At 47.0% G+C, this 26,161-nt stretch overlaps 1 protein-coding gene across 1 annotated transcript in view; it reads left to right on the top strand.

Annotated features, from left to right (window-relative positions):
* The window catches only part of PDHX (pyruvate dehydrogenase complex component X), an 85,528-nt gene extending 60,219 nt beyond the window's left edge, over window positions 1–25,309 (top strand). Inside the window, exons 8-11 of the mRNA XM_018557465.1 lie at window positions 4,627–4,685; window positions 11,292–11,450; window positions 22,804–22,868; window positions 24,922–25,309. Coding sequence (XP_018412967.1) covers window positions 4,627–4,685; window positions 11,292–11,450; window positions 22,804–22,868; window positions 24,922–25,186 — 548 coding nt within the window. The 3' untranslated portion in view covers window positions 25,187–25,309. The remainder of the gene's footprint in view (window positions 1–4,626; window positions 4,686–11,291; window positions 11,451–22,803; window positions 22,869–24,921) is intronic.
* Window positions 25,310–26,161: the final 852 nt, after the last annotated feature.

Here is a 26,161-nt window from a genome sequence, read left to right as displayed (position 1 = left end):
CCCCCCCCCCCCCCTTTTACAAATCACCTGCGGATACTAGGTGTTAAATGTACCTGTAAAGAAAAAAAACAAGTAGAATTATACTTTAACTTCTGAATTGCGTGACATCACCGTTCTTCCAGGAATATTCCCGGGGAATGCAGAGTAGGCACAAATCTCGCGAGAAGACGCTGCAGTCCATGGCAAGAACATCATCTCCTCAGATTCCGGCTGCTCTGTATTCTCCAGGATCTGATGTTACGCTCGCCTAGGCACCAGGGGCGAAAGGGCAAGTTTAAATCTAAGGCTGGCCATGAACTATAAGAATTTAGGCCAATTCATCGGATTCGCCCAAAAATTCTTACAGGGTGGTGCCTTGCCGGCTCAACAAAAGTCGATTATTTGATCAATTTTGTTCAAAGGAGCCCGGCCAAATATTTTTGGAGGAACAGTGAATACAGCTGCCAGGTGTCAAAGTACAATACCACAGCGGGAAATTCATCCATCCACGCTTTCGTTTACCGTAGATGACGAAATCTGTTAGGTTTCTTTTTTTTTGTTCAGCTAACGGACTGAACACAAAAAGTTTTCGGGTCTATTCACACCAGCTGCTGTGCAGAACGCACAGCGGCTGGTGTGTCCTGCCTAACACTGTGCCGATGCCCCGATCCCCACACCTCGAACTGTGTGTATTTGTTGTGACATTTCATTCAGTTCAATGGGCATTGCAGGGTGCTAGGCAATTGGTCTGTGCCGCATCCCACTGCCCTGAAAAAAGTAAGGCATGTTGCACTTTTTTTCAGAGCATACCACCGTGTTCCCACCACAACACAGCGGTATAAAACATGTCCATCTATGACAAAGCAAGTTGGCTTGTCTTGCATTGGGGCTGCGCTGGCCATTGTTCCTAGTGCAAGCCCTGCCATTTGCCTGGTCACAGATGGACACCTTTTATAGCACTGTGTTGTGGTGGTGTGCGCTGAAAAATAAGAATACGCATGTGGTGTGAATGGACCTTTAGTGCATGACAAGCTTAACGTTTTTCTTTACAGGTGCACTTTACACCTACTAATAGTAGATTTGTGAAGTGGAAAGGCACAAAAGAGCGCCTCCATAGTGTAAAAATATTATTTCATAGTAAAAACACGCAGCTCTAAGACTGTACTTATAACAGTTGGGTAGAATAAAAACCAGTAGAATAAGGTGAGAGGATGGAACCCCTGGCAGGGAGAATCTGAAGCGATGTAAAAGACCGGTAACCTCGATCCCTTTCTCATAGACTGGTGGTCCATCTAATCTGTGGGAGCTGCCTCCATCGTGTTTGCTGTATTTTTACTGCTGAGCTCTTTTTGGATTTGAAGGCGCCGGTATTGTTTTGCAGATTTGTGAAGTGTAAGCGGACCTTTCATTTTACTGCTAGGTCCACCACTTTCAGATTACCCCAAAGCAATGCTTTGGTATGCACTAAAAACAGGACATTTTGCATCTTTGCACAAGGCGTTCCATCACAATGCCCATCGGCACATGAGACTAACGGGGGGGGGGAAGCACTGCAGCGCACTCATGCATTTCATTGCAACACACACAGTAACGTGTGCGCTATTGTGTGAACGAGCCCTAAACCTCCACGGTTGCAGCTTCAATGTGGATTTATGGTTTCCAATCAAAAGGAGACATGCAGTAAGGAACTCCCCACTTCATGTCTTTCTGTCAGTGATTGGAAATAATAAATATGTTGCTGCAATTTTGAATATTTATTTCTTTTTATTGGAGTGAAGGATGAGAAGGAATGCTGGCAGAGTGTGCTTAGTGCAGTAAAATAGCTAGATTCCCATACGGATGAGGCACATGAGGACAAATGATGTACTAAAAAACAGTCGGAGATTGTAAACCTTCCCTGCTGTACGCAGATTCTAATTGGAGTCACACTTTAATGTGACCCTGTGGCTCATTCTGTGTGCAGCAAAAGCTGCATCACCACCTAAGGGATCCACTCCATTATTTATATTGAAACATGATGTGCACAATAACAGCTCTGATCGACCCAATGGTACATCCTGCAATCCTGCACATCACACGGTCTAAATGCTAACACAGAAATGCATGTTGCATTTTGGCTCTGCCGTGCAGCAAATGCGCAGCTGCAGACGATTGCCCCTACCCTAACTTAAGGTGGCCATACACTTTACAACCATCGCAAGACCTTAGTCTTGCGATGGTTGTAAAGTACTTTTAAAAAACTACGATCTGCCCATCTTGGACAGGCAGATCGTACTTGCGATCATCGCAAGCCCGCCCCCTTGAGGGCCGGGCTTGCGATGACTGCAATGAGGGGCGGGCTTGCAAGGACGGCAAACGGGCAGTGTGCGCGTGCGCACACCGGCCCGTTCGTTAGTTGTCGAACAAGCAGGCCACTCACTCGCCGAGAATCGTACGATTCCCGGCGGGTTTTCCAGCCTGCTTGTTCGATGGAAGACGTGCGACCGTACAGTAGAAACCGTCGCACGCATTCCATACACTGTACGATTCTCGTACGATCGCGGGATTTCCCGCGATTCTCGTACGAGAATTGTACAGTGTATGGGCACCTTTTAAGTTGCTTGTGAATGCAGAGCCGAGGAAACTCTGGCTACTTTCAGAGGCCACGCTGGTAATTTATCAGCGATCCCTAACAGGTCACTGCCTCGGCTTGACAGCTACTAAATAAAGCACATTTCCCACAGTCTGCTGCTGGCAGCTGCGGTTTCCTATTGAAGGGTTCCAGCGAGGGCAGCATGCGCGCAGGGGACTCTGAGATGGATTATTAAATCAGAATTGTGTAACAGCAAGTCAGTGTCCTCTTCCACAGAGATTACAGGCTTATCCGCCTTATTGTTCACGGGCACCTAGAGCTGCTTTCTGCTTTGCTTGGCGGTTCTCTGTGTGCATTGCTTTTCTCTTTACTGCATTAGACGTCTGAAGGAAACTGTGCAAATCCGTATGATAAAATGTACCTGTCACCTATAGCTGAACCCCAAGCAGATATAAAAAACACAAGTTGATGCAGCTCCGTAATCATTATCACATCGTTAAATGCATTTTTGTGAATGCAAGCCGTGTAAGTGCCTGAAATTGACCTGCTATTCACCTTTTGCAGTTTCTTTTACAGCAGGGCTAGAGTGTGAAAGGAAGAAGCAGCGCAAAACGGCAATCAGTTCATGTGCTAATAAGAAGCATGCTGATAGCGGAGGGTAGAGCAGAAAGAGGAGCTCATCAATGTGCTGCTTCTGCTTTCGCTGTTCAGTCACAGGCTGGGAGTGGGTCTCACAGGGAATGGGTTTCAATGATTCAGGCCATCAGAGTGTGGCAGAAAAGGGTACTACAGGGCAAACCTCTTTATCTCTGTGATATTCCCAAGTCCTGTTAAAATATTTCAGGCGCTGAGAGCTGGATCTGAGCGCTGGATGGTGTTGTCATCCTATAGCGGATATAGCATGGAAGGGTATGCGTGTGTTCCCGGGAAATGCTAATAAGGACTACATATATTTTAATATGGAAAACCATTGACTGATCTAAGTTCCAGAACTTCCAGCTGTGTAGAGAGAAAAGAAGCAAAGCACATGTTGTGGCCCAACGCTGCTATGCAGGAATTTTCAATGGGCAGATATGGAAGCCCCTACGTACCTACAAACCGTACACGGAAACTAGATTTTAAAGCAGAACTGCGGGATACATTATTCATAAGCCTTGCAGTGGGGCTACCCCTGATATATCCCTCAGCATGCTCACATCTTATACACTGTGTATAGAATGTGATGACTCGCGGTACCTTAGACCTCTGCAGCGGAGGGGGAGTAAGGCAGAAGTGACCAGTCTTAAAGCCATTCGGCTCTGAGGGTCGAATGAGTATAACTTTTTTTTGAACAGCGAGATAAATGAGCACCTAACCCTTGCAGTGCAGAGGTAGCCCCACTGTAAGGGTTAAGAAAAATGTTCCCTGGAGTTCTGCTTTAAAAGAAAATTGTATTACAATATTGTTTAAATTCTTTAAGGATGAACCTCAGCAAAAGTCATAATTAAATAAAAGGAATAGAGTAGTAGTAGTAGTAGTAAATAATTGACCAGTAAGGATGGACAACATCATTCAACCCGCCTCCTCTTCAGATGCCATGAAGGGCCCTGGTGCCGGGAATGACGTACCTCCTATGTGCATGCACAGTGGCCAAAGAGGATCACCGTGGGACCCGGAATAATCGGCATTGATGATATAGGAAGCAGGGGATGCGGCGGTGACCGGTGCCTGGAACCGCTATCGCTTGGAGGAGGTAGGTGCTTGCCATAGTCTGCAAGTATGCTTTGTGTACTTGCAGATTATGGCAAAGGCTTACCTTGCCCATGAAGTTTACGTCTACATTAATGTGAAGCTATAGGTGACCCAACGCAATAAGCCTGCAACAGGTATGTTCTATGCAATTTCTGTTCCGGTCCCTGCAATGTTTGAATGGAAGTCGTCGCAAGTGCTCCATAGACTTTCATTGCTGCTACTAATAAGACAAGGGCGCACGTACCTGAAACCATTGAACTAATAGATTCCACTGTGATTCCAGCAATTCTTGTCAATTCAAGAACATTTTTAAAATTAATTGTTTTTGTTTTTGTTTTTTGCAGATAATATAAAAGTTTCCGTAAATGATTTTATCGTCAAGGCCACAGCTGCAACCCTCAAAGTAAGTTTCTAACGTACAATCAGGCGATTGGAGTCTTAGCCCTGCCTTCTTAAACATGCCTGAACGCTGCCTGAATACCCAATACTCCCCTGCCTTAGTACCTCCCTGTCTAGTCATATACTGTTCATTACCTTGTTAAAACGGGTTCCAATAAAACAATGTGAGCAGGCTCTAAAAAAGGCCTTTGTTGCAATAAGCGCCCCTTCCCCTCCCAAATGTAGTGCTATGTAAATTTGTATACACACTTATACCTGTCATCAGTGTATTTGTATATGGGGAACCAGTAACAATAAAGCATTTACATATTCTTAAAGCTGAACTCCAAGCACAAAAGCTTTCATTAAAATATATTTTTCAAAGCACCAAAGGGTTTATTCCTTTGTTGTGTGTACCAAATTATTATTTATTACAGGTATTGATATCACGCCAACAATTTAAGCAGCGCATTACATAGTTGCACATTCACATCAGTCCCTGCCCAAAAGGAGCTTACAATCTAATGTCTCTATCTCACATTCATTCATACATACAAGGGCCCATTTAGGCAGGAACCAATTAACCTACCAGCATGTCTTTGAAGTGTGGAAGGAAACCGGAGTACCCGGAGGAAACCCACACAAGCACAGGGGGAAGATGCAAACTTCTTGTGGATGGTGACCTGGCCGGGGTTTGAAGCAGGGACCCCCAGTGCTGCAAGTCAGAAGCTCTAACCACTATGCCAATGTGCTGCCCAATTGCCTTTGCAAACCCTTGTAAAAGCAGCAGTGACATCATCAATGTGTTTTTACAATGCAGAGAGCAGAGCTGTGGGAGGGACCTAGCAGGCCCCACACACTACAGGCTGCATGCAGAAAACTACAGGAGGGGGCGGAGACAAGACCAGTAACCCTGCACAAGGAGAGAGAACAACAGTGACTGGTCTTTATTACAAGATGCTCCTGCACAGCTTTAACAAGCAGTAAAAGAGCGAACGTCTTTGGGTGCTTGGACTCTGAAGTAAATAATTCTCAAAGATCACACCAAGACTAGGGTTCAATGGGCTTCTAACCGCCTAGAAATACCTTCTCTATTATTTAATAGGAAAATAGCTGAGATTTCAGTGCCTGTGTTGTGAACTTTGAGAAATTTCTACACAACGCCTATAGCTACAAGGATGAGTGCCCTGCTTACAAAGCTTTTACTGCCTGTTTGGAATGCATAAATACTTTAGTGTGCATAGTCTGGGCACAGGTTCAATGTAATACACTGCTCCAGACAATTTTGGTTCAGATAGGGAAGGGTTAAGAATCTCGGGTAGGCTTTCACTACTTTTTCTGTAGCTATTGGGGACATTTTAACATTTTGCCTCACTGCTTGTGTAACCACTGAGACACGAAATGTACAAAATTTGTCTAATGGGGGCACAAGGGGTAATGCAACTTTAAATGTATATAAATCAGAATAGGAATGAGCTGTGTAGGAAAAGTAATGTAGGTGCAAAACCCCATGATGAAGAAATAGTATCCAAGGGAAGGATGCTGCACAACCAAATGGCTTATCCACACAATGGATTTTATTTGTGCTGCAGTGCAAACAGCAAAAACGTTTCCCAGCACACTCGCCAGCCAGCATGCAAAAAAACTTGTCTCACCGCTAAGGTTAAAAACAGAGGTTTAGATGTACGTCTTCTGCAGAAAATGTGAAAGCCGCACAGCTGCGCCAAGGCACCTCTTATAGTGCGGTCCTAACTCTAAACTATGAGAGTCTCCATCTTGGAGCACATGTAGCAAAAGATAAAATTGGGTGCAGGTTTGTCAGGAGGCAGCCCAACCTCCTTAAAGGCACAGGGACGCACAAGGGACCCCGCACATTACAACGGCAGCTGAGACCCCCCATGTGTCACTGCACCCAATCAGTGCGTTTGCCATTTGTTTTACTGATTTGGTGCAGTGCAAACAAAGGTACATAGGTAAGAACGCTGAACTTGTGAACCTGATGGTCAGGGACACCTGAACTGTTGTTCAGCATACTTACCGACTTGGTAATATAAAATGATGAATGGCAATGTAGGGCACCAACGGGCATAATGAGTGGCCCCTGCTGCCGCAGCGGTGTGAATCCGGCCCCATGTTTATGGTGGTGGGAGGGTCCAGTTGACCCGGAAAGTGTAACAACCAGAGACCATTTAGTAACAGTGAAGTCAGGACTTCTGATTTTACATATTGGCATCTAGTCTGTGCACTGGTACACATGCCCCCCTTTAGATTCTGCATGACAGCCAGGCAATTAGCAGTTTAGGTAAGATAGGCCAGCAATGGCAGCCTTCATATTCTCTCAGTGCATGTTTCCTTTAAGTTGGCTTATAGCTGCCATGATCTCCTCTCCCTGATGAAAACACTGCGTAACGTGCACATGCAGATATAGGAGTTGGCCAATTAATGCACTTACACTCCCTTTGGCAATGGCAAGTGGTGCCAACTCCCTGTGATAGGGGAGATTGCAACACATACTGTACACGAATGTGTAGCGTGTGAACAGGGCCGTGTGTGATGCCTTGACGGCAGAACTAATTGTCTGTTGAGTCACTTTACAGTATACCGTGTTTCCCCGAAAATAAGACACTGTCTTATATTTTTTTGGCTCCAAAAAAACACACTAGTTCTTATTTTCAGGGTAGGTCTTATTTTCGGGAAAACAGGGTATTACATCAGACACCTTAACCTCTTACAATCCGAATTCCAGTTCATCCTAAAGGAGTTTAATGCGGTTGAGGTAAGGACTCCCAAGTTCCTCCATACCAAACTGGCCAAACCATGTATTTATAAGGCTGGCTTTGTGCACATGAGCACAACCATGCTGAAATGGAAGGGTGTATAGTTGGATTTAGGGTCAGGGCTTTGTGCAGGCCACTCAAGTTCCTTCACGCCAAGCCTGTCCAACCATGTCCATATGCAGTTGGCTTTGTGCATAGGGGCACAGTCATGCTGAAACAGAAAAGTTCAGTAGGACTGAGGTTAGGGCTTTGTGCAGGCCACTCAAGTTCCTTCACACTAAGCCTCTCCAACCATGTCTATATGGAGCTGGCTTTGTGCACAGGGGCACAATCATGCTGAAACAGAAGGGTTCAGTAGGGTTTAGGTCAGGGTCACTTAAGTTCCTCCACACCAGAATAGTCGACCTTGTTAAACCTCCCCTTGGACAATTGTCTAAAATGTCTTTCTATGCTGCAGTGTTAACAGTGCTCTTCACTAGAAACACCTGAACTCAATAATTTGGAGGAATGTCCCCAAACTGTTGGTCGTATCGTCACTGTAATGATCAGGTGTCCAAAAATGTTAGGCCAATGTGATGGTCAGATGTCCACAAATCTTTGGCTGTATTGTAGGTGTGAAGGTCAGGTGTCCACAAATGTTAGGCCATATCATAGGTGTCATGCTCCAGTATCCAAGAACTTGTGACTGTATAGTCGGTGTGATGGTCCGGTATCCACAAACGTTAGGCCATATCGTAGGTGTGATGGTCCAGTATCCACAAACTTCTGAATGTATGGTAGATGTGATGGTCAGGTGTCCACAAACTTGTGACTGTATAGTAGGTGTGATGGTCAGGTGTCCACAAATGTTTGGCCTTAACGTGCCTAAAATCTGTTTGATAGCCATAACTTGGCCATCACCTTCACCCTGTTCCGTAAGCCTGCATGGACGGACATGGAGTACGGCCACAGGTGGTTAATAAACCTCCGCCATTCAGCACATGCTGTGCTCCCCGATTCCAGCAGCTTCTCCCTGAGCAGAAGCTCTGTGTGTATGAGCAACGGCTGAGGCCACTTCACCCCATAGCCAACAGCTTAACAGCCGGCTCATGTCTGCCAGTACAGAACGCCTTCCCAACCGTGTGTAGTGGATAGGAAAATTAATTTTACTGACACGGGGCATTTTCACAGTCTACGGGAAACAAACGTATTCCTTCTGCCGTTGTTTTAGTTTGTAGAAGTTAATCTTCGGGGAGTTCCGGATGACTTGCTCTTTTGTTCCACTTGCTGGCTTTGTGTAAGCAAAGCTTGGTCCCCTCTAATGTTACTGTATCGCAGACGTTCCAGACGGGCATTTACCCATATGCCATGTTTTGTATGGAAGAGGAAGTAGATCTTTGTCTAATGCGTCCCGCTCCGTGTGTTTGTAAAAATCAAAATTACACTTAATGCGCTCGAAGTCGGACTTCCAAGCTGCATTAAAGGGAAAGTACCGTCTTTCCAATTATTATTATTAAACATACACGTCAACGAAAACAGCTTGATGTAAATTTCGATTGTTAAGGAACATGGCCCATCTGAATCACATATGTTATAAATAGCACATGGGTAGGCAATGTTGGCACTCTATCTGTTGTGGAACTAAAAGTCCCATGAGGAATTGCAAGGGTGAGAGCCACAGGCATGACTCCCAGAGGCATGATGGGATTGGTGGTTTCACCACACCTGGACTGCCAAGGTTGCCTACCCCTGCTCTACCGGTCATCTGACATCAAAGATTGTGACTAGGAACTTTGCTTAATGTGAGCCAATGTCCATGCTTTAGACATTCCAGCATTTACATATTCTTAACAAGTAGTAAGTGAGATGTAAAACAAGCCATCACTGATCTATGTAGCTGCAGTCACTGTGGATCAATTATTCTCAAGTGTCACAGCAAAGGCACTGAAGACGTATAAGTCATTCTCTCTGCAGTTCTACGCTCCCCTCCCTGCTGACATAGCAGTTTAGCTCCCCCTCCCCGAACCCCTGCTCTGCATTTACATTAGAGATTAGAATGGCACAAGGCTGGCGAGTCACTGCTTTGAGGAAAGAGAAGGGTGAGTTAAGCTGCCAAGTCACTACTGGGAGAGGGGAGCTGAGCTTTCCAGTCACTTTTTGTAGGAGGGATCAGGGTGATCTGAGCTGCCACGCCACTGCTGGTAGGGAAGGGCCAGGGTGATCTGAGCTACCAAGCCATTGCAGGTAGGGAGGGCTAGGGTGATCTGAGCTACCAAACCACTGCTACCGTAGTAGGGGAGGGCTTGGGTGATCTGAGCTACCAAGCCACTGCTACCCTGTTTCCCTGAAAATAAGAACTACCCCGAAAATGAGACCTAGTACTATTTTTTGGAATTGCTAAAATATAAGACCTACCCCGAAAATAAGACCTAGTTGTGACCATTGCCAGGGCTGGTGGTGGCATAAGGGGGAACCTGAAGAGCCGCGGGAGAGAATCAGCGGTGCCAATGTAGCCAGCACTAGTGGCAGTACAGGGAGCAGAGCCGCATAAGCTGATGTTTCCTCTATAGCGCCGGCTCCTGTCACAGGCGGAGTGATACCAAATGCACTCCGCCTGTGAGGAATCTATTGTGAAAGTGTGCTTCGCTTTTTCTGGTTACCAAATTGCTCATGGAAAGGAAGGGCACCCCTGATTGCCCTGATCACCCTATTCTTAACTTTGCCATTTTGGATTATTTAATTTGGATTTGCATTAACTTTGGATTCTTGTACCTAAAAAAAAAAAAAATTAAGACCTACCCCGAAAATAAGACCTAGTGTGTTTTTTTTTGAGCCAAAAAATATATAAGACAGTGTCTTATTTTCGGGGAAACACGTTAGTAGGGAAGGGCTAGGGTGATCTGAGCTGCCAAGCCATTGCTGGTAGGGAGGGCTAGGGTGATCTGAGCTATCAAGCCACTGCTGGTAGGGAAGGCCAGGGTGATGTGAGCTGCCAAGCCATTGCTGGTAGGGAAGGGCCAGGGTGATGTGAGCTGCCAAGCCATTGCTGGTAGGGAAGGGCCAGGGTGATGTGAGCTGTCAAGCCACTGCTGGTAGGGAAGGGCCAGGGTGATCTAAGCTGTCAAGCCACTGCTGGTAGGGAAGGGCCAGGGTGATCTAAGCTGTCAAGCCACTGCTGGTAGGGAAGGGCCCCGGTGATCTAAGCTGTCAAGCCACTGCTGGTAGAGAAGGGCCATGCTGATCTGAGCTTCCAAGACACTGCTGGTAGGGAAGGCCAGGGTGATGTGAGCTTCCAAGCCACTACTGGTAGGGAAGGACCAGTGTGATCTGAGCTGCTAAGCCACTGCCGGTAGGAAGGCCCCTGCAGTGCCTGTAGTTACAGAAGTCAATGAGGACTTATTTTTAAGCTCAATTGCTGCTCGTTAGAAATACATTGGATGTCTAAAGTCCAGCTACAGATTTGCTTCAATGACAGTTCAGATATGCTCACCTTGGCCTTATATATAGTGTGTCCAAGACTTACACTGAGAGGAGCAGTGAAGTGCAGTCATCGTACATCACTAGAAAGCAGAGTCAGTATGTGCAATGAGAAATTATTCTCGCCCCCATGTGTATAGATAATTACAAGCTAGTCATGGAAACAAGTATTTTAAAGCGTGGACACACATTGATAAGATAATTAAAGCGTGGACACACATTGATAAGATAATTAAAAGGAAAACTGCAGAAAGACTGTAATTTCACTTTAATGAATGTGCTGCCTGTACGGTAATACGCTAATGTACAAAATAACCGCAGCTATTAAAAAGCAAACATTTACATCCGCGCTTTGCCTTTTCTATTTGCTCTAATGGTTTCCTCTTCTCTACCCCCAGCAAATGCCTGAGGTAAATGTCACATGGAACGGAGAGGGCCCCAGCCATTTGGAGTCCATTGACATCTCCATCGCCGTGGCAACCGACCGAGGCCTAATCACTCCTATAATAAGGCAGGCCAGCAACAAGGGAATTCAAGAAATTGCAGAGACGGCAAAGGTGAGACACATATGTGACACGTGCCCTCGGTGTGTCACCGCTGCTTGACAGCTGTGCCTGAGCTATTTCCTTCGAGAAGGGGGGGGGAAATGTTCTTAAAGCACGGTCCTTCTGCCTGCACACACAGGAAATGAGCACTAGCCAGTAGGTGCATACATTTATCGGCATGTCATGGGTGTCATTTTGTATCTGAGGTAGAGGGGCCTATAATGGTCCTCCAGTTTTGACTTTCTGGTTGGTATGAGCAACAAGAATAGTTTTTCTGTCAGACACATCAGGGGGAATTTATCAAAACTGGAGCAGTTGCCTATGGCAGCCAATCTGCTTCAGTCTTAAGTTTGTTCGGTTAAGCTTTGAAAATGAAAGAAGCTGATTGGTTGCCATGGGCAAATCCTTCAGATTCTGCCTGCTCCAGTTTTGATGCATTCCCCCTATAGAGCATTTTCAGACCCATGCATATGCAATAAAGTGCATTGTCATGTGTTTTTATTTGCATTGATGAGCACTTTAAACTTTTATAGACCCTGATACAAACTTAAAGCTGACGTTTAATCGGCTCGTATTTTGCCTTCGCTGGTTCCTTCCCCCCCATCCTCTTCTACATGCTAATGACATTTTTAAGTAAAACCTTTCTGGTTTCATTACACTGGGTCTCTGGTTCTAGGCACTATAGGCAGATCACCCCAACAGGTGATATACATATCCTTGTTTTTTTTTTTACAGGACAGATGGGGCCTTTAATTTGATAGTGACCTACCCCGAAAATAAGACCTAGTGTGTTTTTTTTTGAGCCAAAAAATATATAAGACAGTGTCTTATTTTCGGGGAAACACGTTAGTAGGGAAGGGCTAGGGTGATCTGAGCTGCCAAGCCATTGCTGGTAGGGAGGGCTAGGGTGATCTGAGCTACCAATTTTGCCTTCGCTGGTTCCTTCCCCCCCATCCTCTTCTACATGCTAATGACATTTTTAAGTAAAACCTTTCTGGTTTCATTACACTGGGTCTCTGGTTCTAGGCACTATAGGCAGATCACCCCAACAGGTGATATACATATCCTTGTTTTTTTTTTTACAGGACAGATGGGGCCTTTAATTTGATAGCAAATTTGGATACATATATTTTATTCCTTTTTGGTTTTATTTGGCACAGAAAAAAATGTTACTATAGTTTTTACCAACGCAATGCTTTCGCAACTTGTGCACCCCCATATATTTAGCAGGAAATAAAATCCGCAAATGAAGTGGGGGGAAGGGGGGGGGTCTGAATCTGGTCTGTGACCACCATTTCCAGACCTCTCCCCATGCAGCAGCAGATCGCTTCTAACAGTCAGCAGTCAGCCAGCAATAGGTCACTTTAGCAGGGATCTGCTGTAGGGAGAGACTGGGCAGAGCTGCAACAGCTCTGCCCAAATCTCTGTTCTGAAAACGGTACTGTGACATCACTCCGCTCCCAATATAAACACTGTATAGAAGCATAGTGTTACCGTTCCTGTGAAGCCGTTCTGTGGAAGCATTGGAAGCCCAGGAGCTGAGAGTTTCAGTTCCTGATCTCAGTGCTGGACCCCAACTCTCACTGACTGCTGACAGTCCCAGTCTGACCCTCCCATTGGAACCCACCAAAGCCCCTGATTCCCAACATCGTTTTTGGGATGATGCAGAAACCCAGAGCACCACTGCAGCTGCTCATACGGTTGTCGGCTAGGGATGCGCCGCTACCGGATTTTCGGTACGGAGTACGAGTACCGATATATTTTTTTCAGTACTTGCCGATACCGGAAGTCCCATTTAAGGAAGCCAGGCGGCGTGTATACACTTGCCACCCGGCTTCCCGATCAGCAGGGAAGCAGTCTCCATGCTTCCTTGTCACCAGGTGATGAGGAAGCATAGAGTCGTGCTTTCTGGCCAATCAGGAAGCCGGAGGGCGGGTAATGACTTGCCACTTGGCTTTCTGATTAGCCAGCTTCTCGACCAATCAGGAAGCCAAGCAGCGAGTCATTACACGGTGCCCAACTTCATGATTGGCTCGGAAACCGGCTCCATGCTCCCTCGTCGCCAAGTGACAAGGGAGCATGGAGCCAGCTTCCCTGCCAATCAGGAAACTGGGCAGCATGTAATAACTCGCTGCCCAGCTTCCTGATACCGGAAGTTTGGGTATAGGGCTAGGCATCGGAGCATTTCAGCGAGTACGGGTACTCGCCCAAATACTCTGTATTGGTACCGATACTAGTATCGGAATAGGTGCATCTCTAGTTGTCACCCAGGCATGAAGCAAGGATACAGCTATAAAATCAGACCCCTCCCCTTTTTGTCCACAACAACCGCAGAAGAGGCCAATCAGGAAGCCGGGGGATGGGTAATGATTCGCTTCCTGATTAGCCAGTTTCTCGACCAATCCGTAAGCCAGGCGGCAAGTCATTACACGGCACCCTGCTTCCTTATTGACCGGGAAGCCGGCTCCATGCTCCCTCGTCACTAGGTGACTAGCATGAAGCCGGCTTTGTGGCCAGTCAGAAAGCTGGGGGCAGGTAATGACTTCCTGATTGGCCAGCTTCCAGACCCATCAGGAAGCTAGGCGGCGAGTCGTTACACTCTGCCCGGTTTTCTGATTGGCCGGGAAGCCGGCTCCATGCTCCCTCCTCACCAAGTAATAACTCGCTGCCCATCTTCCTGAAACCGGAAGTTTGAGTATAGGGCCAGGCATCAGAGCCTTTTGGCGAGTACAAGTTGGCATCGGAACATCCCTAAATGTCACCCAGGCAGGAAGCAAGGATACAGCTATAAAAGCAGACCCATGGTCTGACCCCTCCCCTTTTTGTCAACAACCGCAACAAGAGCTTTTAGTGGAGTTGCACTTTAAATATCTTCTGTTCTGATCATTGCCTGAGATGTGCTTCCTATCAAACCTTATAAAAGTTCTCTGTTCTACACAATGTCGCTTTTCTAGCACTCCAGTGTTTTATGCCGTCGTGGTGACGAGGCGGGTTGGTTAGCGGTCTGGTTAGGCTGGGCATTGGTCAGCAGGGGTTCCTTTGTCCTTGCCAAAGTCTGACACCAGCGTCCTAATCCAGCGTAATTCTATTATAGAGCTGAGGATGTAATCTGCATTGTGTGATGCTGCTGATCTGTTATCAGGGCTGCTGTGCATAGAACTTCCTGTCTGAGAATCTCTACGTGTGTGTGCGTGTGATTTCATTATGTGTGTCATTTCTTCTTCTCATCAAAGACCTCCCTTGTGATGCCGAATTTCATTTTGTGAGGAACATCAAGCTATCGTTCCTTGGCGCGTCAGCAGCTCGGCTCTAATGATAGGAACATAAACTTGTTAATCTGCTTATATTTGGCATTCCCTGGTTCCCCCGCCCTCATTCATCAACATTTTTTAATTAATCGTGTTTTTAATACATACCCCTTTCTAGACAATACTGGATCTCTATGGTTCTCTGTGCAATGCAGGCAGATCGTGGTTGGTTGGAGGGGCCAGCAGGGTGCTATACATAGCTTTCTGAAGCCATCACAGCACTCTCCCTCAGTACTTCTCTTAAAGGAGAACTATGAGGCGAGTGCTTTTCACTCACCTCATAGTTCTAGCCGACCTGTGACAATGAGACTGTCACAGGTCGGCATAGTAGATCGGGAGGTGAGCGAACACACACCGGGTTCGCTCACCTCTCGATCCTGTCATGGCTCTCTGCCGTGAAAAGGGGAGGGGTTGGATTCCCCTCTCCCCGCTCCGATCTGCAAGCGCTGACTGGCGGAACGGACGGGGGAGGGTGCAGGTACAGCTGGCTCTGCCTCTAGATAGGCAGAGCCAGCTGTCACTCGCAGCTGGGCGGATCCGTCGTCTAAGTCGGGATCCGCTCCGGCTGCGGCGTCTCAGTATACCCCGAGCTGTAGCTCACGGTATACTGAGCTTAGGGTAATGGGAGGACGCTAGTTTGTGTCCTCCCGTTATCCTAAGGAGAACTATGGGGAAAAACACTGACCCCATAGTTCCCCTTTTGAAGAGTTCTGATGCAAGCAGTGGGCTGACTCTTGGGAGGAGTTATGCAAATATCAGAATCCCTTGATGGGTGGATGTCTGGCTGGAGGCGTGGGCGTTTCTAGCCAAACAGTGTTTGTATGCGGAACACCTTGTGATGCTGAGCCTCCATGACTGAATGAACTGACATCCAATGAATGAAAGGGGGGCGGGTCAAGGACATTCAGGCTGAGGAGGAAAGCGCAAGATGATGCCAGATATACTCCAGCCAGAAAATGAGGTGGGCTCTATCTGACTTGCTGCAGCTTCTAGTGCAAGTTGTGAGAAGCTCACAGTGTGCAGTGAAATCGGAGGAAGCCATTTCAGTCCAGGAGAGGAGCCGGTGTTCTATCGAAAGCTCCAACTCGTCGAAATCTCCAACTACCTCACTGCTGGGTACTTGCAAGTTGGAGATTTCGACCAGACGGCGTTAGACTGCAAAACACATAGACTAACAGAGCTCGGTACAACTGCATTTTAACAATATTCAGCAGGTGGCAAACTCAATGAGTATTCTGAAAACGCTATGCGCGCATGCGCACCGCGACTATACAGAGCGCCAGTCTTTTCAGAGTACCGGAAATGAAGTAGTTGAAGCTTTCGATAGAACACCGGCACAACTGTGCAAGACTGTTGCTATTGGGCAGGAAGTGAAGGGAAAGCTCCCCAATGGGACACAGATGGTTAAAAAGCAGACCGGGGTTATAACCCTCCATTACTGTAACTCTAAAAATCGTTTTGGCTTCAGTTCTACTTTAATTTTTAAGATGGAGTGTTCCTTTAAAAAAAACTAGCGGAGCAATAAAAAAAAAAAAAGACCTCATGGAAAATTCCGTTGACATCAATTTTCTTTGCTGGATTTTTGAGATTTCTACCAACCGAATGAGGAAACCTGATATCTCGTGTTCCGTGTTGTTCACGGTGATCATGTGATGCTCTCGCGTTCAGGACCCCCCCGCAACAATGGACACTTTATTGATTCCGCGAAATAGTTTGGACCGCACAGCCCGTAAATATTTTGTATTGCCTCAGAAATAGTCTGAGCTTGTTTCCTCGTGCCCAGGGAACACTTGCGTCCTTTGTGTTGGAGGGACAGTCAGCGGCCTGTGGCGGGAATCGCAATACGTGGCGGCTTCCCAGCCAATGGCCAGGGGGGACACCAGCAGCGCCATTCACAAATGTTTGCATGGTAAGTCCACATTTGTCATGGATTCAGATAATGTGTAAAGGAATTTTTGGGGAAGGATATCGATTACCATACGGGGCAGCTGAAATCGGGGAAGGGGAACAATTGTCTCCTCTGTTTATGTTCCTTGTAATGGGAGAAGTTAAAGCGGAACTCCGGGCAGTGGAGAAACGCTATTGGTTATCCCTCCACCTGCTCTAGGCAATATATAGATGTTTATTTTTTCATTAAAGTTTTTAAGACCCCCCATGTACTTACCTTGTGCTTAGCTTGAGTCCCCTTTCCTGGACCCACGTGTACTTAGCTTGAGTCCCCTTTCCTGGACCCACGTGTACTTAGCTTGAGTCCCCTTTCCTGGGACCCACGTGTACTTAGCTTGAGTCCCCTTTCCTAGGACCCACGTGTACTTAGCTTGAGTCCCCTTCCCTAGGACCCACGTGTACTTAGCTTGAGCCCCCGTTCCTAGGACCCACGTGTACTTGGCTTGAGTCCCCTTTCCTAGGACCCACGTGTACTTGGCTTGAGTCCCCTTTCCTAGGACCCACGTGTACTTAGCTTGAGTCCCCTTTCCTAGGACCCACGTGTACTTAGCTTGAGTCCCCTTTCCTAGGACCCACGTGTACTTACCTTGAGCCCCCGTTCCTAGGACCCACGTGTACTTAGCTTGAGTCCCCTTTCCTGGGACCCACATGTGCTTACCTTGAGTCCCTGTTCCTAGGACCCATGTGTACCTTACCTTGAGGCCCGCTTGGAGCTATAAAACGTTGAACAGAAGGATTCCCATTGTTTTCTATGGCCCCTGTTCACACCTGAGCACTCTGTCGTCTGTAGAAAAACGCCTGTTGCTGGAAAAGGCCCGCAAGCGTTTTGTTGTGCGTCTTATGTATAGCCCATCACACTCTGGACCGTGAGATCCCAAAGGAATCAGTGGTGGGTGCTGCAGTGATGAGCGAAAGGCGCTACGACATAAAGAAGAATCAACGGCACTTCAACAGTGCATTTCAGACGTTTTGCCTGATGAAGGGACCCCATGTGGCCCCAAAACGCTGTGTGATTATTGTGAACATGCATTAATAAAAGCCCCCCCCGCAAGGGTTAACATTTGATTTGCTCGGAGTTTGACATTAATGTAATGCAAATAATTTTTTAGGTATAGTCCCTTCTCTGATATAATCTCTCACCATCACTCATGGAAAGATTGTGTCTTCATTCTGTGATTAAAATTTTGTTTTCTTCTTCCTAATGCCTTTTCACAGCACATATACATTTTCTATGATGTCACCATCCCTCCGCTGTCACCACCTCTGCCCACAAGTGTGTTATAATGTCATTATAGCCACCTCTACATGTGGTCAGAGCCACCTCTCCCTTCTCTGTTGGGGATTTTTTTTTTACAGCCATCTCTTCAGCAGCCGGGAGAGATTATAGAAGAGATTGAAGATGTCAGCAGCATGCAATGTGGAGTTACATACAGAGTAGAGAGCGGCGGTAAAAGCAGCATTCCCGATCCATGAGTAGTTGTACCATGTGCGATTACATGCGGACAGATCCGGCCGCTATCACCCTGCCATCAACTTGAATTGGCACAGCGACCGCATGGGATTCTTGCCAGACACCCCTGTGCATGAGGCCTAACAGTGCTCTTTGCTGGCAGCAGCAGGAGAGTGAAAGAAAGGCAAGTATGTGCTCCAGGGGAGGGGCAAGTTAAAGCAAAACTTTTTTATTAACCCTTGCGGTGGGAATACCCCCTCGCTGGAAGGGTTAACTGCTCCTTTGTGTCTAGGGAGGAAAATGGCTCCCTCCAGCCTGTCTCCTCCACTGCAGAGGTGTTCTCACGTCCTATACACTGTGTATAGAACTTGATGACTCGGAGATCCTTAGACCATTGCAGAGGAGGGGGAGAGAGGCTCCTAGGATCGGTCTGAGAGGCTCCTAGGATCGGTCTAAGAGCAAGCTGTCTCCAAGGATCGGGTGTGCATAACTTTTATATTTTTCTCCTTGGAAACAAAGCAGCATTTAACCCTTGCCGTGTGGGTTTAGTCCCACTGCAAGGGTTAATAAAAGTGTTGCCCAGAGTCTTTATGTAAAGAGGAACTTTACCCATATCTTTGAAATGACAACAAATGCACCTTTCTTTGCATACCTTCTTTTTCTTCTCCTCCCCAGTCTTCTCACAGTGGGCATTTTTTTTTTTTACTAAGGGCAGGTTACTAGATCTCCCTTTACTTCCTGGAACTCTGGCACATGTGACCATGCACATCATCTCAGGGGAGGAAAATGCCTTTCCATGAGATCTCGTGAGATTACAGATGAGATTTCACAGCAATGCTCTGCTGATGTAATCTTCCCAGGATGCAACACTTGGGCACATTACATCAGTACAGCCCAAGAGGACCAGGAAGTAGAATAACAATAATTGTAATCGAACGAAAAATGTTTATTATAACTATGAATGTAAGAAGATTTCATATCAGCATGCAGAGCTGCATTGTGATGTGATTTTTAGTGAAAGGGGGTAAAGGTCTGCTCTAAGTGAACCTATTGCTTTGCCCTGCGTTGTTTTCCGTGACCGTCCGGTTCCTGAATCTTGGGCAAATGTTGACACTTCCTGGTAGTGTCAAACATGATCAGCAGTTGATGTGTTCCCATCACTTTCTCTTTGACCGCAGATGTTAGTAACAGGGTACAGTAACAGTTCACAGTTCAGCACATAGTTCCATGGTTGCATGTACAGGGAGAAAGAAGATCCATGTATGTATGCAGTGCTCCAATAGGGGAGAGCAAAGGGACAGAGAGAGGAGCTCATCAGTCTGCTGCGTCTCCTTTCCATGTCCATTCACAGGCTGGGGGAGGGACAAGACCTGTCAGTGTAACTTAACTGCAGCAGATAAAAATCAGGCCTCCTGCCAGAACGGGCTGTGCTGTGTGGCAGAGCTGTCTAAGTTAAGGACTGGCTGGACAGAAACGCATCTCATGGCATGTAAAGCAGGCCCCGTATGTCTATGTTTCTGCAGTTCAGCTTTAAGAATCAATATTTATAAGTGTTTATTATAGCAAGCCAGTTTTTCTTTCAGAAGTCTGTGAATGAGTACACCGATGGCGGATCATAGAGCATTTGAGGAAGCTTGGTGTAGATCAAGGGAAGTGCAGCTTGTCTGCTGCATAAGGGACATAATAAACGATTATTAGGCCGTGAGCCCGGTGCAGTTGTCTTGATGTCTACATGTTGAGAAGGCAATAAGAGGCTTGTGTAACTCCAGATATACTCATTGGCTGAGGGCCCCACCCCGGCCTGCAGGAGGATGCCTGTCTGCCTCATCACTGGGTTTGTGGCCATTTTCAAAGGGTGCAATCTCTCTCGTTCCCTTTTTTTTCGTTCTGTGGAAATAGGCGTTCTCCATGATGATGCTTCAACCTCACCGTGTGCTGACATGTTCAGACAACTCGTGCTGCTTTTTGTATTTCTCAATTAGATCCGTCCACACCCCACAGGTTCACACAGGCCAAGCTGCTTCTCCTACCTCTTCGCTGGTTTTATTTATATCCCTTAAAGTGCATGTGAACCTGAACAGCGTGCATCTCATTTACTCCATTAAATATACCTTTGAAAGCATTTGGTTGCATCTGTTCTATTAGTACAAAGGTACCTTTTGATCCTGCCAGAAATGTAGTGTTGTCTCCTGCTTTTTGCACTCTGCAGTACTATCTGAGGCCCGGTGCAGACCTACGCGATCATGGATCGCACGGTCCTTCACAATGCAGTACAACAGCAAAAAGTTTCCCAGCACACTCACCAGCCAGCATGCGGAAAAAAAACCTGTCTAACCGCTAAGGTTAAAACAGAGGGTTTAGATACACGTCTTCTGCAGAATATGTGAAAGCCGCACAGCTGCGCCAAGACCCCTCTGTGTAGTGCGGTCCTAACTCTAACCTATGAGAGTCTCCTTCTTGGAGCACATGGGGCAAAAGATAGAATTGGGTGCAGGTTCCCCAGGAGGCAGCCCAACCTCCTTAAAGGCACAGGGACACACAAGGGACCCGGCACATAACAACGGCAGCTGAGACCCCCCAGTGTGTCACTGCATCAAGTCAGTCAAGCAAAACAAATGGCAAATGCACTGATCAACTCATAACCAGCTTTAAAGCAAGGTGCACAATGCAGGCCGAGATTGCTGCGCGGCCCCATTGATTTAAATGGTGTGACATCCGCAGAAAAAAGGTACATGTACCTTTTTTTTTTTTTTTTTGCGACACGATGCGCGGCTGTTTTACGAAACTTGGGCGGGAAACGGTGCGATCCATCCGGCGCAACTGGGGTGCCATTAGAGAATAATAGCACCCACAGCGCGATCGGTGCACACCCAGGCGACTCCTGACCTCGCGGCAATCCGGCGCGTAATCGCACACAATTGCCGCGCGGTGAGGTGTCTCCTAGGTGTGCACCGGCCCTCAAGCTGTGTTCTTGGCACCGCGCAGTTCAGCTTAGTGACTGCGAAACACCTCCTGTAAAAGTCTGCACATGTTCCTGACTTGTCACACTGTATACTAACAGTATAAGTAATAAAAAAAGACATTTGTGAACACAACCAAGACCTGCACGGGGCATCAGGATATACTTGACTGTGTCATCTACAATCCAGAATACCAGTCCAGGTATTAGGTGGTGATCCTGGATGATAGCTCAACAAAGATGGCACTCTTCTGAAGAAAAAGAACAGGGGGAGTACTGTTATCTACTGTATGGGAGGGGTCATAAATACCCGAAATGGTATACTTGCACATGCTTTCGCATACATGTACTTTAAAGGAGAACTATGAGATGAGTGATTTCCACTCACCTCATAGTTCTAGCCGACCTGTGACAATGAGACTGTCACAGGTCGGCTCAGTAGATCGGGAGGTGAGCGAACACATACCAGGTTCGCTCACCTCTTGATCCTGTCACGGCTCTCTGCCGTGATAGGGGGAGGGGCTAGATTCCCCTCTCCCCGCTCCGATCTGCCAGCGCTGACTGGCGGAACGGACGGGGGAGGGGGCGGGTACAGCTGGCTCTGCCTCTACAAAGATGTCACTTACGCAGCTGGGCGGATCCCGTCATCTACGTCGGGATCCGCTCCGGCGTCTCAGTACACCGCGCGCAGTAGCGCGCGGTATACTGAGCTTAGGGTAACGGGAGGACGCTAGTTTGTGTCCTCCCGTTACCCTAAGGAGAACTATGGGGAAAAACACTGACCCCATAGTTCTCCTTTAATATAATTATATCTGGCAGTAGGTCTACTGTCAGAACTTGCAGTTGTGTGGCCATGCCTCCATAGCTTGGCATAGCCCAAGCAGGTCTCACTTAGTGGGGAGAAATACCTAGGGGTGGAAGTTTGTTTGAAAATACGTATATCATTCTACAGTTCCCTTTAAAAATGCCTCTCTGTGTCTGATCCCGCTTGTAGAAGCAGCTCCTCTGATGCCACTGAAGGGTGTGGACCTCAGGCGGCTGAAGAATTGTCAATGGCATGAACTTCACGCTCCATTGTGAACAGCAGTTGCAGCACCATGTTGAGCAGTAACAGATGTAGCAGCTTGACTTGGTCCCAGTGCGCAGAGCCCAGTCTGTGACAAGCATCAGCAGCTGCCCACATTGTCAGGATAGCGAGGAAAATGCAGCAACGTGAAGGTCCGGAGTCTGGAAGCAGACACACAGATGTCACCTGGGCGGCTACCGGCGCCATTTTGTGACCGTACGCCGGAATGTAGCCCGTTATTTTAATGCCCGTTGTCTTACATCAGCCTATGTTATTATACTAACTTTGTTCATTGTGTGGCACTATCGCAACCTCAGTGGCCTGTTCATGTATGGCTGTGGCTTCAGGCTGTAGGGTAGGCCGAAGCCATCTCTAAGTTGACTATACCATGGCATGTATCTCTGTGGAAGATCTCCCTGGGGGACAAGCCTGGAGTAACAGAATATCATATGCACCTTGTTAAAAAGTCCAGAAATAAAATCCTCATGCTGCCCATCGTCGGTGCTTCTGGAATGATATTCCTTGACCACTTTTTTTGACAGCCATGACCATTGTACTCAACATTATAGTTGGCCAGTGCGCCATAAATATGAACCCAAAATGAAGTGCGTTCTTTGTTTTTGTTTTTTTTACAGGTTTTGGCACAGAAAGCAAGAAGTGGAAAACTGTTACCAGAAGAGTATCAAGGGGGCTCATTCAGGTATGAAGGAACATCTCAGACACACAGCAAGTAGACCCCAAGATGTGCACAGCCTATCATTTGACTCGGAAAAGGAGACATCACCAAGGAAGTTATTTGGTCTTCCTTCGTTTTGGCTTTGTCAGCACCACCTCCTGTTTTTAGTAAATTTCATAGTTATACTTACTAACACTTTAAAATGAATGTAAAGTATTGGTAAGTAGCTAAATATTTCAGCCATTGCGTTTCAGGGATGCCCGCTTCCCTGAAGAAGCCGGAGCCAAATCCCCCCGAAATGCATTGGCTGTATTTTTATTGCTTGCCAATAAAGTGTGGAACCAAACCACAACTGCACATCTTTTTCTTAAGATGGTCCCACTAAATACTGCCACATGAGATCCACCAAGCTAGGTCTCCACAACTCGAGATGGATCATCATAAATCCATCCAATGCTGCCATTCATTGACACCCGCATATATTTGCATAGAACGCTCTTAAAGGCCGTCCCCCCCGCTGCTCTTAGGACTTACCTTAAATGATGCCTCTTGATCCGATCATCTTCTTTCCTGTAGTTTTCAGGAGTCCCCCCAGTGCTGGTGCCGGTCTCTGATCCAGCGCTGACTGGTGTGTCTTCCTCTCCCATGAAGTCTGTGTGGGTGCACGCTACCAGGCTGCCTGCATTCACTTACCTTGTGTCTCTTCTCGTCTCCCGGCCGAAGATCTCTACTGCGCGAGAATTTTTCAGATCTTCGGACGGGAGCAAGCAGCGGAGACGGGTACGTTTTTAACCTTTTTGGTGACTTTTTTTATTTTATTATGTTTTTGCATATATCTACTGCTTGCTAGCAGTAGATGTATGCAAAAAACTCAGAGGGTTTAAAGGAGAGCTACGGGGTTAGGGCTTTCCCCCATAGTTCTCCTTAGGGTAACGGGAGGACACAAACTAGCGTCTTCCCATCACCCTAAGCTCAGTAGCTCGCGGTATACTGAGACGCCGGAGCGGATCCCGACATCGATGTCGTGATCCGCACAGCTGCTTGAGTGACAGCTAGCTCTGCCTATCTAGAGCCAGAGCCAGCTGTACCCGCCCCCTCCCCTGTCCGTTCCGCCAGTCAGCGCTGGCGGGGAGGGGGGAATCCAGCCCCTCCCCTGTCACGGCAGAGAGCCGTGACAGGATCGAGAAGTGAGCGAACGCCGGTATGTCTTCGCTCACTTCCCGATCTACTGAGCCGACCTGTAACAGTCTCATTGTCACGGGTCGGCTAGAACTATGAGGTGAGTGAAAAGCACTCACCTCATAGTTCTCCTTTTAATTACCCTTTAAGCTAGCTATGTAAGATTCACATTTCATCCGATGGCAAAATTCAAGCAATGGGTGGCCCGGCTTGACGGAGGTTGAATTAAAAATCAACTGTGCTGGGTGGAAAATTCTTGACCAAATAGTGACCGTGTCCTATCATATGCAGGCACAGTTTGGTATTGGGGCACTCGTGTATTGTTATGAATACACAATAGCCAGCAGAGGAGGTCCCTCCATCCTCCTTGTGATCGAGTGATACTTCTCGTTCTCTACAGGAATCTGTACCTGTATGGATAGCTTTAGAGTTACCTGCTATGACTGAACCTGAAACATATTTCCTTTCCATTTGTCTGGCACAGCGGTTGACTGGCAACTTAAGCTGAATAGAGCGTGGCCGTTCTAGGTCTGGGATCCCTTACAGACCTGTAATAGGTCACCGTGGAGTGATTTTTATAGCTTTAGATCCGTTAAATGGCTGCTGAGCATAGCCAGCTGGCATCTGTGGCCGATTATGAAAGTAATGATTTCCAGGCATGCAATGTTTCCCATCACCACTGCATTTACTTTGCATTCATTTCATGATTTACATTACAGTGTGGTGACTGCTGCTCTTATGTCATACCACAACGTATGTCAATGACATAAATCAGAAATTGCCTTTTTTAATGCATCAGTCCACCCAACACCGATATAGTATGTTTTTACATTTACCAATACCGATGCTTGCACATGAGGAATGATGATGTATTTGTTTATCTTCATGGGTCTTGTAGTATCTCCAATCTTGGCATGTTTGGGATTACCGGATTCAGCGCTGTAATAAACCCTCCACAGTCCTGCATCCTGGCGGTCGGACGCTCCCGGACTGAGCTGGCCATGACGAAGGATGATGAAGGCAATTCCCAGATCTTCCAGAAAGAGTTGATGACCGTCACGCTGTCCAGTGACGGTCGCCTGGTGGACGATGAACTGGCATCTATGTTCCTGGATCGCTTCCGAGCCAACTTGGAGAACCCAGTCAGATGTGCCCTAGTGTGAATGAATGTATTTTTGCACCTCATTGTAGGGAAAACGTTACAGAACTATAACGTGTAGCGAGTACTACAAGCGAACAAACATTGTGTCCTATTGGAGTAATAAAGAAAACTAACTTATTAGAAACAGCTCGGTGTGATGCTTTATTTTCATGTTATTTAAAATAGGACATGGCTGTACAGTTGGCTCGATGAAAATATAACCAATATATTCATTAGAGGTCAGACACATCACTGACGGTGCAGCCTATCCACTGACTAGAGACCAGTAACATCACAGATAGTGCAGCCTATCCACTGACTAGAGACCAGTGATATCACTGACGGTGCAGCCTGTCCACTGACTAGAGACCAGTAACATCACAGATAGTGCAGCCTATCCACTGACTAGAGACCAGTGACATCACTGACGGTGCACATATCCATTGACTAAAGACCAGTGACATCACTGACGGTGCAGCCTGTCCACTGACTAGAGACCAGTGACATCACTGACAGTGCAGCATATCCATTGATTAGAGACCAGTGACATCACTGATGGTGCAGCCTGTCCATTGACTAGAGACCAGTGACAGCACTGACAGTGCAGCATATCCATTGATTAGAGACCAGTGACAGCACTGACAGTGCAGCATATCCATTGATTAGAGACCAGTGACAGCACTGACAGTGCAGCATATCCATTGATTAGAGACCAGTGACAGCACTGACAGTGCAGCATATCCATTGATTAGAGACCAGTGACATCACTGACAGTGTAGCATATCCATTGACTAAAGACTAGTGACATCACTGATGGTGCAGCCTATCCATTGACTAGAGACCAGTGACATCACTGATGGTGCAGCCTATCCACTGACTAAAGACCAGTGACATCACTGACGGTGGCCCCTGAAACGTGTTGGCTTTCTTGTATAGTCTTCCACCTAATTACATTGGAACACAGTTGTATCTGGACTGTGAACTCTTGGGTTGGCGC

The sequence above is a fragment of the Nanorana parkeri genome, unplaced genomic scaffold (genome assembly GCF_000935625.1).
Source record: "Nanorana parkeri isolate BGI_ZX_2015 unplaced genomic scaffold, ASM93562v1 scaffold285, whole genome shotgun sequence".
NCBI lineage: Eukaryota > Metazoa > Chordata > Amphibia > Anura > Dicroglossidae > Nanorana > Nanorana parkeri.
Note: the sequence above shows the minus strand (reverse complement) of the source record. Positions and strands in the feature narration are given on the sequence as shown.